This window comes from Microcaecilia unicolor, chromosome 1, assembly GCF_901765095.1.
Source record: "Microcaecilia unicolor chromosome 1, aMicUni1.1, whole genome shotgun sequence".
Classification (NCBI taxonomy): Eukaryota; Metazoa; Chordata; class Amphibia; order Gymnophiona; family Siphonopidae; genus Microcaecilia; species Microcaecilia unicolor.
Window position 1 is genome coordinate 646,388,254 of NC_044031.1, and position 12,457 is coordinate 646,400,710.

Sequence of the window (12,457 nt, forward strand, 5' to 3'; positions counted from 1 at the left end):
TATTTACTAGATTTGTTAAAGAAAATTTAAAATATCCTCAAGAAGCAATTCCTCCATTATAAAAAATTTACTTTATACCAAATACGATTAAAAAAACAGATGAGGGAACAAATGTTCAACCTGGAAATGAAATAGACGTGGAAAATCTAACAGCGATTTTGGAACAGTCAATAGAAACTGCCACTGAAAGGGCGACGTTGTTGGTGACTTTTCTTTTTCAACAGGACTTGAATGCTGTAATGAGACTTTACTTTAAAACAACAAATCACAATTTTGGTGGAGAAAAAATATGGTTGTATCCAGATGTGACAAAAGTGACTCAGCAAAAGCGAAAACAGTTTCTTTCAATGAGATTAAAAACAATAGAATTGGGAGGTTCCTTTCTGTTAGCATATCCATGCAAATGTATTATGAGGTTTAATAATACTAAATATTTTTTTTACGTTCCTGATCAGCTTAAGTTGCTCCTAGATTCAAAACAACGATAGAGATAACAAAATAGTAGACTGAGAAATGCGGTGTCATCATTTTCTTATAGAAACTGTTAATATAAAGGTAGCTTCACCTATTCTAAACCCCCCAACTTTTTGAGGTCTAAGAAAGCCATTTAAAGTGTAATGTTAAAAGATTATGTAAGAAATGTTTTATTTTGTGGCTGTTTTTCACTTAACAGTAATATTTCTGTTAAAGTTTAAAGTAAACTAATAAAAATTATGAAATATAACAAGATAATTAGTGACTACCTGCAAAAAGAAAGTGATGTTAAAGGACTGAACTATAAGCAGCAAGCTAGTGGATATAATCCTGTGTGACATTGTGAATGGGAACAAAAGTCAAGGAACCTGAGATAATGCAGTATGCTGTGATGTTAAAGTTGCTACAAATGAACTGGTATAAATAAATGAGAAACCTTTATTATAAGAATGTTGGGGTCCCTGTCCATTTATTGGGTTATCACTGAAGTACAAGTCAAAGGAACAGTGAATCCAGACGGTCCTGGCTGTGGGAGAAAGAAGAACAGGTGTTAACTGGTGTTTAAAGAGATAGAAGCCAGCATTGAAGCATATCTGCTAAGCAGCGTTGACCCAGACTGAAGAGTGGAAGGGAGACTTGCTGACAATATAAATCTCTGATATTCCAGTGAAAGAGAGATAATATCTACCTCACCAGTTCTCTGTTGTTGGTGACAAGAGATTTGCTTTCTGTTAAACTTGCTTGTTCTAGGAAGATAGATTTTTCTATAGCAGGTTAACAGATTTGGAACACTTTACCTGGCACTTGAAGATTGTGTAACAATATGATGCAGTTCCGTAAATTGCTGAAGACGCATCTCTTTGTGACAGCGTGGAGATGATTTTTTTTTTTGTTTTCCCTGACTGATGTAAGAAGAGCGTTTTGTGTAAGTTTTATTGTGAGCCACTTTGTTGTAGGCGGCATAGACAGTTTAAAATAAATAATAAATAAATAGACCACTGTTATATAGATAAGAGCCAGCTAGATGCAGCTCTGATTATCAATGGCAGTTTAAAAACACAAGATTGGTCTTGTGGAAGACTGTAAGTTAACGGGTGCTGTAAATGAGATATCTTACAAGATTGAGATATAGCATTGTGACCTGTGGGGGTGGGGAATTTTAAAATTTCATAACCAGATACCTATGTGAAATCTTTAAAATGTGCCTATTTTATGCATATTTTATACAGGCACTTTCGGAATGGAAGATTAACCAAACATCACAAAGAATCCAATCCTCCCAATACAAACTTACATCTTATTATAGGGACCTCTGTAAAAAATGAGTCCATTGTAGTAGTTATATACCTCTACACTAACTCCAGTCTTTATTGATAGGTTCAGTCTTTTCTTTACCTGATTATACAAGTCCCTTACCGGGTTTGTTTTTCCATATCAATACTATTACAAATCCATATTGTGCAACTCAGCCACTTATCTCAAAGCTAATACCAGCACAGACATTGATTGAGATTTCCAAGTCAACTTAAAATTGTGAAAGATGCAAGAGTACACAACATTTTGCCAGAACATGCACTGTCCCCGGGATTCTATGCATCACGTCTAGCATTCTGGGCTGAAATCCAAGCATAGTCTATAACAATGCACGTAACTTAATTGGCTTAATAAGCCAACCAGCATTGATAACAGTGCTTAACAAGCAATTTGAGCACTAATTGGCAATAATTAGAATTTACTTGCATAACTCACTAGCAGGCTTATTTTCAAACGAGAAGGACACCCATCTTTCGACAGAAATCGGAAGATGGGCATCCTTCTCCCAGGGTCGCCCAAATCGGCATAATCGAAAGCCGATTTTGGGCGTCCCCAACTGCTTTCCATTGCAGGGACGACCAAAGTTCCCAGGGGCGTGTTGGAGGCAGGACTTGGGCGTGCCTAACACATGGGCTTCCTCGACCCATAATCGAAAAAAGAAGGGTGTCCCTGACGAGCACTTGGACGACTTTACTTGGCCCTTTTTTTGCTACGACCAAGCCACAATAAGGGAATCGGGGATGATCTCCCCTTACTCCCCCAGTGGTCACTAACTCCCTCCCACCCTCAAAAAAAACTTTGAAAAATATTTTTTGCCAGCCTCAAATGTCATACTCGGGTACATCACAGCAGTATGCAGGTCCCTGGAGCAGTTTTAGTGGGTGCAGTGCACTTCAGGCAGGCGGACCCAGGCCCATCCCCCCTACCTGCTACACTTGTGATGGTAAATGTGAGCCCTCCAAAACCCACCACAAACCCACTTTACCCACATCTAGGTGCCTCCCTTCACCAGTAAGGGCTATGGTAGTGGTGTACAGTTGTGGGAAGTGGGTTTTGGGGGGCTCAGAACACAAGGTCAGGGAGCTAGATACCTGGGAGCTTTTTCTGAAGTCCACTGCAGTGCCCCCTAGGGTGCTCGGTTGGTGTCCTGGCATGTCAGGGGGACCAGTGCACTACGAATGCTGGCTCCTCCCATGACCAAAGGGCTTGCATTTGGTCATTTCTGAGATGGGCGTCCTTAGTTTCCATTATCGCAGAAAATCAGAAACGACCAAGTCTAAGGACGACCATCTCTAGGGACGACCTAAATGCCAAGATTTGGGTGACCCCGAAATGAAAGATAGACGCCCATCTTGTTTCGATAATATGGGTTTTCCTGTCCCTTCGCTGGGAAGTCCTGCGAGGACGTCCTCAGGAAAATGTGGTCACCCCTAAATTCTAATGTGTGCATCTAAAAAGGGACGTGGCTATGGGTGGGGAATGGGCATGTCATGGGCGTTCCGAAAAACTACATGCATGTTTATAGAATGCACCTGCTCCATAATTTAGGCACCAGTATTAACACCAAGTATTACTTAGCGTAAATGGCCATGACTACATTTGGTCATATGGAAAGGTGCTTGATGTTATTCTATATACCACATAGAAATTTAAGCCTATTGTATAAAATATAAGCATACTTTACCGAAGATACTAGGTGTTTTTTTTTCCATGTGGAATTTTCAGGCGCTACATAATCTAGCCCTATTCGGGCAAAAAGGTACCTTAAGATTTCTAATAGAGTGGACAACCCAGAGGGAGTGGAAACATAAAAAGGGATCTGTAAAAGTTAGAAGTATGGTCTAAAGTTTGGCAACTAAAATTTAATGCAAAGAAGTGCAACTTGATGCATTTGGAGAGTAGAAACCCATGGGAGCCGTATGTCCTAGGAGGTGGGAGGCTGACATGTATAGATGGGGAGAGTGACCTTGGGGTGATGGTGTCTGAGGACCTTAAAGCGACTAGTGTACAGCAAGAGAAAGAGTGAGGTCCAAATGAACATGATAAAGATTGTATAATTAAATGCACACAATGATGTGATGGTAGTATGTTCAGATATTAAGAAAATTATATTAGTCAAATAGTGGTGATAGTTTATGTGACTAATTATTGTGAATCTTCCCTGTGGTTGGTAATAAATATACATATTTATTGTGTCCTGAAACCCAGGCTTGGTTGTGGACCTTGAGGACTAGATTTGAGGGCCCCTGACCTAAACCTATTGGACTAGTTCAAAACAGCCACTCTTATAATGTTGCCATATTTCTGTTAACATTTCATCATCTGTTTCTTTGTTTTGGCCTAGCAGATAATAGTGCAGGCCACAAAAGCAGAACACACATCTTCAAAAGTTAAAAGGCTTTTATTCTTGCCACTTTAAAACAAAACTCGATGTGGCCACATTTCACCTCTCTAGCGTCAGGGGCAGTGGCGTAGCAAGGGCGGGGCAGTGGGGCAGTCCGCCCCGGGTGTCATCAGATGGGGGGGTGCTCCACTCCCGCTGCTCCGCCTTTAATATTTTTTTTTTCGAAGCGCCGGAGAGTGGCAGGCAGCGCGCCTCGCGTCTGCCCTGCTCTAGTAAAGAAGATCTCGCTGACGTCGTCGCCCTTCCCACACTGAGTCCCACCCCCCCTCGCGGTAATAGGAAGTTGCCTCAGAGGGGGGTGGGACTCAATGTGGGAAGGGCGACGACGTCAGCGAGATCTTCTTTACTAGCAGGGCAGACCCGAGGCGCTTCAAAAAAAAAAAATGTTAAAGGCAGGACAGGGTAGGAGCAGCAGGAGAACGGATCTCGGGGGGGGGGGGACTCAGAGGGGAGAAGGGGATTGGGGAGGGGTGGGGGCGCTCAGAGGGGCGCTTAAAGGGGATTAGGGAGGGTGGGAGAGCATCAAGGAGGGGAGAAGGGGATTGGGGAGGGGTGGGGGCGCTCAGAGGGGTGCTTAAAGGGGATTAGGGAGGGTGGGAGAGCATCAAGGAGGGGAGAAGGGGATTGGGGAGGGGTGGGGGACCTCAGAGGGGTGCTTAAAGGGGATTAGGGAGGGTGGGGGAGCTCAGAGAGGGGAGAAGGGGATTGGGGAAGGGTGGGGGAGCTCAGAGGGGTGCTTAAAGGGGATTAGGGAGGGTGGGGAGCTCAGAGAGGGGAGAAGGGGATTGGGGAGGGGTGGGGGAGCTCAGAGGGGTGCTTAAAGGGGATTAGGGAGGGTGGGGGAGCTCAGATGGCTGCTCAGAGAGGGGAGAAGGGGATTGGGGAGGGTGGGGGTGCTCAGAGGGGGGAGGGGAGTGCTCAGATGGGAGAAGGGGTCTGAAGCTGGAACTGGGGTCTGACATGGGGGCAGGAGGGAAAATGGGTCCATGCCTGGGGCAGATGGGAGAATGGGTCTGGGGCTGAAAGGGGGGGATGCAAAGCATGTGGTGGATGAAGGGGACTGGAACTGGGGGCTGAAAAGAGGGGGCAGTGAGAGAGGGGACAGATCCTGGATGGAAGGGTGGCACGTGAGGGAGGGCAGACCCTGGACGGATGGGAGAGGGAGGGCAGACGGATTGAAGGGGCAGAGAGAAAGGGCAGATGATGGGTGGAAGGGGAGAGAGAAAGAGGGCAGACTGGGGCAAATGGTGGATGAAAGATGCAGAGATAGAGGGCAGATGTTGATGGAAGGGGGAGAGAGATGGCAGACTGGGGCAGATGGTGCATGGAAGGGGCAGAAGTGGATGGAAGAGAGAGAGGGCAGACAGTGGATGGAAGGGGCAGAGAGAGAGGGCAGACACTGGATGGCAGAGAGAGAGAGAGCGAAGACAGATGCTGGATAGAAGGAAGACAGTGAAAAGATGAGGAAAGCAGAAACCAGAGATAACGAACTGTAAATATATATTTTTATTTTTTTGCTTTAGGATAAAGTAGTATTGTAGCTGTGTTAATAAATGTTTATAATAGAACATGTAAATAAGGTAATCTTTTTATTGGACTAATTTTAATACATTTTACTTTCGGAGAACAAAACCCCCTTCCTCAGGTCAGGATAGGACACTGTAACAGTACTATACTGAATTGACCTGAGGAAGGAGGTTTTGGCCTCTGAAAGCTAAATGTATTAGTCCAATAAAATGATATTATTTGTTTTATTTCTATTTGTTAATTTGTAAAGTGGTGATTGGTATTTGTTAGTTTTTTCAAATTTACATCTGCTGTCCTTATATTTTGCACAGTACTAGAGGACATTTTCTGTTTCTGTGGTGTTGTATTGTATGCAGAGTCTGGCATTGGGGGTTCAGTTTAATTTTTGTCTAAATAGAAAGTTTATGATTACTTATTCTATAGTGGATTAGGGTGTATCTATTTGTGAAAAAGACATGGCTTTCGGTTGGCATTGACGATCTGTACTAATCTGTCTGTTTTCATTTTACAATAGGTGAATTGATGTTCTAGTGCTCACTGTAGTGTTTAAGATGCTTTCCTTTTCCTTGTGTGACTCGTACAAATTACTGCTTATGGTATGGTAGAATTGCTCTACAGGTCCTGAATGTTTTATATTCTCGGTATGCCTAGTACTGGATTTCGGGGGGGGGGGGGGGGTTAAAAAATGACCGGCCCCAGGTGTCAACTACCCTAGCTACGCCCACTGGTCAGGGGTAAACAACTATTAGGGTCTCAAAGGGCACAAACAGCTAATAGTACATTAGTCCAAACCAAAAACAGCAAAGAAAACAGCTCAGCAGCAGAATTCTGGTATTTTGCCTGTCAGTATGGTAACCTACAAATTAGCTATGTTTCAAAAATATATTTTGCAGGGGGGGTGTCAAGGGTGGAAAATGGGCATGGAAGCGTTATCCAGCTGGCGTGTTCCCATTAGCATGCGCTAACTGGGTAATGCAGTTAACACGGGAGATGACAAATACCCTTATAATTTTTATTCCTTCCAGCACAATCCCATCACATAAAAGCACAGTTCAACCCACTTTACTGTGAGTGGCAAATGCATCTGTGCAACTGCACTTATAGTAAACAACTTTTGTGTGGGGACATGTTGGGACCCCGAACAGCACACAGGTGTTATAATAATCCTTTGCTGGGTTGAACATGGGTCCAATAACTCATGATCAAAATGTCAGCTGATTATTCTACAACCGTCTTTTTAATATCACGGCAGACATCTTTATCTTAATTGATAAAACGGATATCAAAACTCAAGCCAGCTAACAGAAATCTAATAATGAATGTCATGGTCATGGGACTAGTCCTGCCTATAGACTCTATTTCAAGACTGCCTATTTAAACAAGAATTTCTGCCTTCACGAAGACAGACTGATCAGGAGACCTTCCACATCTTTATAGACTGCAAAACATTCAGGTAGGGTTTCTTATTTCTCTTAGGGTTTCTTTTTTGTTAGTAAATATAGATGAATTATACAGTCAAATGAAATAAGGAAAACAGCCATGTAGGAATCTTCACATATAGTTTTCCTATGATCCAGGTCCTGGATTTGGACTATTACATATATAAGACCATAGGAGGTTCCTTGCAGGTCAGATCAATGGACCATCAAGTTCAGAATTTTAACAGTAACCATTAACCCACTCCCAGGGCTACAGAGTTGTTCTCTCCTTTCATATTTTTTTTGGTTTTGGAAGACATTTTCTTTGTAAGGAAAGGAGAGAGAGTTTGCCCCAAAACTTGATGAAATCCTCAAGGTTCTTGATCTTGATAGGAGATAAGCTAATGGTTAATTTTTGGAAGTAAGGAGTTTGTTCTTAGAGATGATGGTGGCAGGATGCCCAGTGGTTTGGGGAACCTTACAGTTTGTCCTTGTGTCAGTCAGCCTTAAAGACACGGTGCCAATATGGCAGAAACCTTCTGAAGGAGTGAGATCCTAGTTGGTGCCACTTTGGAGAAAGAGAGGAGACAGCAACCCACCTAGCAGTCACCCAGACTAGACAGAAGAACTGGTGCCCACCTGCAACACAGAGGAGGAAAGGAATGAAGTTAGTAGTCAATATCAAACAGTGCAGGAAAGGTACAGAAGGAAAAACTAAACACAAAGGAGGAAACAACATCAGCCTCGGGATAGCCAAAAAGGGGACTCCTAGGGAAAACAAAAATGAGGACATTATAATGCCTTTGTATCGCTCCATGGTGCGACTGCACCTCAAATATTGCGTTCAATTCTGGCCACCGCATCTCAAAAAAGATATAATGGAATTAGAAAAAGTGCAGAGAAGGGCGACGAAAATGATAAAGGGGATGGGACGACTTCCCTATGAGGAAAGGCTAAAGCGGCTAGGGCTCTTCAGCTTGGAGAAAAGACTGCTGAGGGGAGATATGAGAGAGGTCTATAAAATAATGAGTGGAGTGGAACGGGTAGATGTGAAGCATCTGTTTACTTTTTCCAAAAATACTAGGACTAGGGGGCATTGGATGGAGCTACAAAGTAGTAAGTTTAAAACGAATTGGAGAAACTTTTTCTTCACTCAACGTGTAATTAAACTCTGGAATTCGTTGCCAGAGAATGTGATAAAGGTGATTAGCTTAGAGGAGTTTTAAAAAGGTTTGGACGGCTTCCTAAAGGAGAAGTCCATAGACCATTATTAAAATGGACTTGGGGAAACTCCACTGCTTATTTCTGGGATAAGCAGCATAAAATGTTTTGTACTTTTTTTGGGATCTTGCCAGGTATTTGTGACCTGGATTGGCCACTGTTAGAAACAGAATGCTGGCCTTGATGGACCTTTGGTCTGTCCCAGTATGGCAACACTTATGAGTATTCCAGGGAATAATAGCTAAATTTATAATAAACAGTCCCATCAATATTAAGCTGGCAGCAGTCAGCGGTATTTTAAGCACTTATTATGACAGGCTAAATTTGTGTTCTCTTTGCAGGATGGATGCCACTTCAAGATAGTGTATTAGAAGCCAACTTATTTTTACTGGAAAAATTCCTCAGTAAAGGCTAAGGGGCCCTTTTACTAAGTGACAGTAAGCACTAATGCGTGTTTACCACATGCTAAAAGGCATTACTGCGAGATGCACTTAAGCATCCCACTGTAGTTTTGGAATCGGCATGCACTACTCATGCGTAACAAAACAGGTTTAAATTTTTAGTGTAGAGGCATGTTTGGAGGCAGAGAGTTAACTGAGAAGCGCAGATAAATCACTGTACGCTGCCCGATTAGTGCAGGGCTAGTGCGGGAGCCCTTACCATCTTGTAAATAGGTGGTGGCAAGGGCTCATGCGCTAATAGCCACAAGCTAATCGGGAAATTAGAATGTGGCCATGAATGGGAAAATAGAAATTGTGCCCATTTTACAGCCACGCAAAAGCATACGGGAAATCCACAAACTAAAAATAGCACAGGCAACTTTTTAGCGCATCTTTACAAAAGGGCCCCTATGCTTGTGTTGGAAAACTCTGATGACTTCTAACTGAGAAAATGTAAAGAATTTGTAAATATGTAGAGCCATGAGGGAAAATCGTCCTCCCACCAGGACAGAGAGGAGTGATTCGGGATGCAGCCCTGGTATTGAGTGAGCCCCATCATTGTGGGATAGACCTGGTGGTGCACACAAAATATATTTTATTTAATGAAAATGGTGAAAGAAAAATATTGACAGTCAGTTTTGTTTTCATTCTGCTGATCCTGTTAACGTAAAGGAGAGATTCAACATTGAGGAATATTACTTTGGAAAGAAAGTCATTCATTGATGCAATTTTTGCCAAAGTCAGTCCTGACAGCAAAGGACCTTTATAGACTTTCCTGTTAGAATAATACTACCCAGTTCACCCCCAGTCTTTCATCTTCAGACTTTACATGAAAGTTAAAGGAACTTGATCTATCTCAGAACTGGTGACAGATCTCCTCCTTTTATCTTCTCTTGATGAAAGTCTCAAAGGCCGATCTTTCTTAGTTAGAACAAAGTCCAGGTTCTTAACAGCTTTCTCTACACTTTCCTCTGGACAAGTAAATTCTTATCTTGCAAGGATTCATTCCTAAGATTTCATCTCTCTTCAAACCAGATAAACAGGCAGACTGAGACTCTCCTTCTTGAGACCTCAGATTCTGAGCTCAAAGCTGTTTCATTCCCCTAACAGGAGCAGCTCAAGACAAAACTCCCTTTCTTGAGTCTGCCTTCTACTTGCGGAGACATCTTACTGCACTCTGAAAAAAGGAGAGTACAACCAGAACATACTACATACCAAGCAATGACATTACACTTTATCAAGGCAATTTATATGACAGAATGATCCTAAAGTAGGTTTTAACCCATTTATTGTCTATCAGGCCAAAATTCAGCTGCCATCTATATAGTAGTTTAGTTTAGGCCAGCAGAAGGCTAAATATTACTGTTGTACATATAACTGCTGGCAGTCTCTGGTCTACACATAGAGTCAGTGCCTATGCATGTAGCCGTGCTGAATAGAAATGCTTTTTTTAAAAAAAAAAAGCCATAGATGGTATATAAAAAGACCCACTGACAATGAGAACTGAAAATCGACTTGTTTATTTCAATTACCTTATTATTGTCTCTATCAACTTGCTACTCTCTTCCTTCTCTGTCTCTTCATTTCTTACATCATCATTTTATGTCTCTCTAGTTCTTGTTTAAGTCTATTTACCTTCTTGTATTTTCTCTTTTATTCTTTCTTCTTTCTGTCGTTGTCTCTTTTATTTCCCTAATTGTTTATGATTTGCTTAATTCTGTTCAGTTTTTTTGTTTTTGTTTTGTCACTAGAATGTATTCAGAGAAATTCCTGCTCATTCTGGCATTTGCGCTAGCCTATCATGCCCTGGCTTTGGAAAGTCTGGACAATGAATGGAAACTTTGGAAATCAAATTATGGTATGGTGAAAATATTACAACTTATGATACTCCAAAATGCAATTATGTTTATTCAGAAATGAATATAACTAATTATTATTCATTTTGATAAATTACATAAATGGAGGGGCTGCCTGTTTATACAGTATAGAATTAATGGTTCTATATATTCAATTGTTCTGTTATATTCTAAGGAAGTGGAGTTTGTGTTAATGCTGAAAGTATGTCTGGGAGAATGGATTTGAATTCCTGAAAAGTCACTACAAAGATGAAGGAAAGGAATGGGATTTAACTTATTTCTTTTTTCAAGAGTAGCTCAAGGGGAGTTATTTTCAGCTGCAACAGACATTTTCCTGTCCTTGGAGGGTATATAATCTATGCTGGTATCTGAGGGGATGGAAGGTTAAGGGGCCCTTTTACTAAGCGGCATAAGCATCTACATATGCCCAACACGCGCCAAAATGGAGTTACTGCCGCTACTGCATGGCTCTTGCGGTAATTTCATTTTTGGCACGCGTCCGATAGGCGAGTCCAAAAAATAATTTTTATTTTCAGCCACGTGTATTGGGCGCATTCCAAGTGGCATTTGACGCGCGTAGGTCATTACTGCCTGGTTACCACAAGATTTTACCACTAGGTCAATGGCTGACGGTAAGGTCTCAGACCCAAAATGGACGCACGGCAATTTTCATTTTGCCGCATGTCCTCTTTTGGCAAAAATTTTAAAAAGGCATTTTTTTGCAGGTGTGCTGAAAAATGATTCTGCACGCACCCAAACCACACGTCTACACTACTGCAGGTCATTTTTCAGCTCATCTTAGTAAAAGAACCCCTAAATGAATTGTCCAAGGAGCTGTAGTGGGATTTGAACTAAGGGACCTTGGTCTCAGGCTGCTTTAACCATTAGGCTAGTTTTCTACTCCATCAATGTAGAGATTGTTCAAACCCCCTTCTAATTTATTAAATTGTAGTCTCAGATTCTTATTTAAATCCTTGAAATGGGGCTTTGAAGGTAATGGTATCTATATAACTTAAAGAACGGCTCCTGGAGATGAGTATCTGTGAAACTCAAAAAGTTCCTCCAGGGCGAAAATAACAATTCTGCTAAAAAAACACCAATGAAAATGCTCTAAAAATGCTGAAAATGATTAAAAAGTTCATGTGTTCCAGAGGCCATTATCCCCCAGATTCTATATAGTGCACCTAGAGATCCACACCGAAATCCAGGCATATTCTATAACAATGCACATAACTTAATTGGCTCAACAAGCTAATCAGCTTTGATAGCAGCACTTAATCAATAATAAGCATTAATTAGTAATAATTAGAATTTACGCGCACAACTTGCTAAGCATGTTCTGTAATGAACTGCACCTAAATTCTAATGCGAGCAGTTCAAAAGGGGCGGGGAAATGGGCATTTTGTGGACATTCCAGAATTTACGCATGTAGCTATAGAATATGGCCCAGTGCATGTAAATTTACATGCAGGGGTTTACGCCACATTTTCGTTAGTGTAAATGGAGGTGCACAGTTTTAGGTGCTGGGATATCAAGTAAGCATATTCTATGTACCTTGCCTAAATCTAGGCACCATTTACAGAATATGCTTAGGCGGAAATGTTTACCACGTGGATTTTTTAGGCGCCTTATATAGAACTGGCCCTATATGCATTCCAGTAATGTCGTAATGATGTCATCAGAGGCTAAAACAAAGAGAGATGCTTGTAATGAGAGTTAAGGACCTCAAAACACTCCAAAACGACCAAGTCTAAGGACGACCATCTCTAGGGACGACCTAAATTTTAAGATGTGGGCATCCCC

The 12,457-nt window shown here is 41.8% G+C and overlaps 1 protein-coding gene across 2 annotated transcripts in view; it reads left to right on the forward strand.

The window, feature by feature from the left end:
- The first annotated feature begins 7,068 nt into the window (after nucleotides 1-7,068).
- The window catches only part of LOC115482548 (cathepsin S-like), a 39,386-nt gene continuing 33,997 nt past the window's right edge, over nucleotides 7,069-12,457 (forward strand). The window contains exons 1-2 of one of the 2 annotated variants that reach the window (XM_030222425.1): nucleotides 7,069-7,172; nucleotides 10,550-10,656. In XM_030222425.1, the coding sequence (XP_030078285.1) occupies nucleotides 10,551-10,656 (106 nt within the window). In that variant the 5' untranslated portion in view covers nucleotides 7,069-7,172; nucleotide 10,550. Of the gene's footprint in view, nucleotides 7,173-10,523; nucleotides 10,657-12,457 lie in introns of both variants that reach the window. The other variant, XM_030222433.1, reaches the window with a different exon arrangement.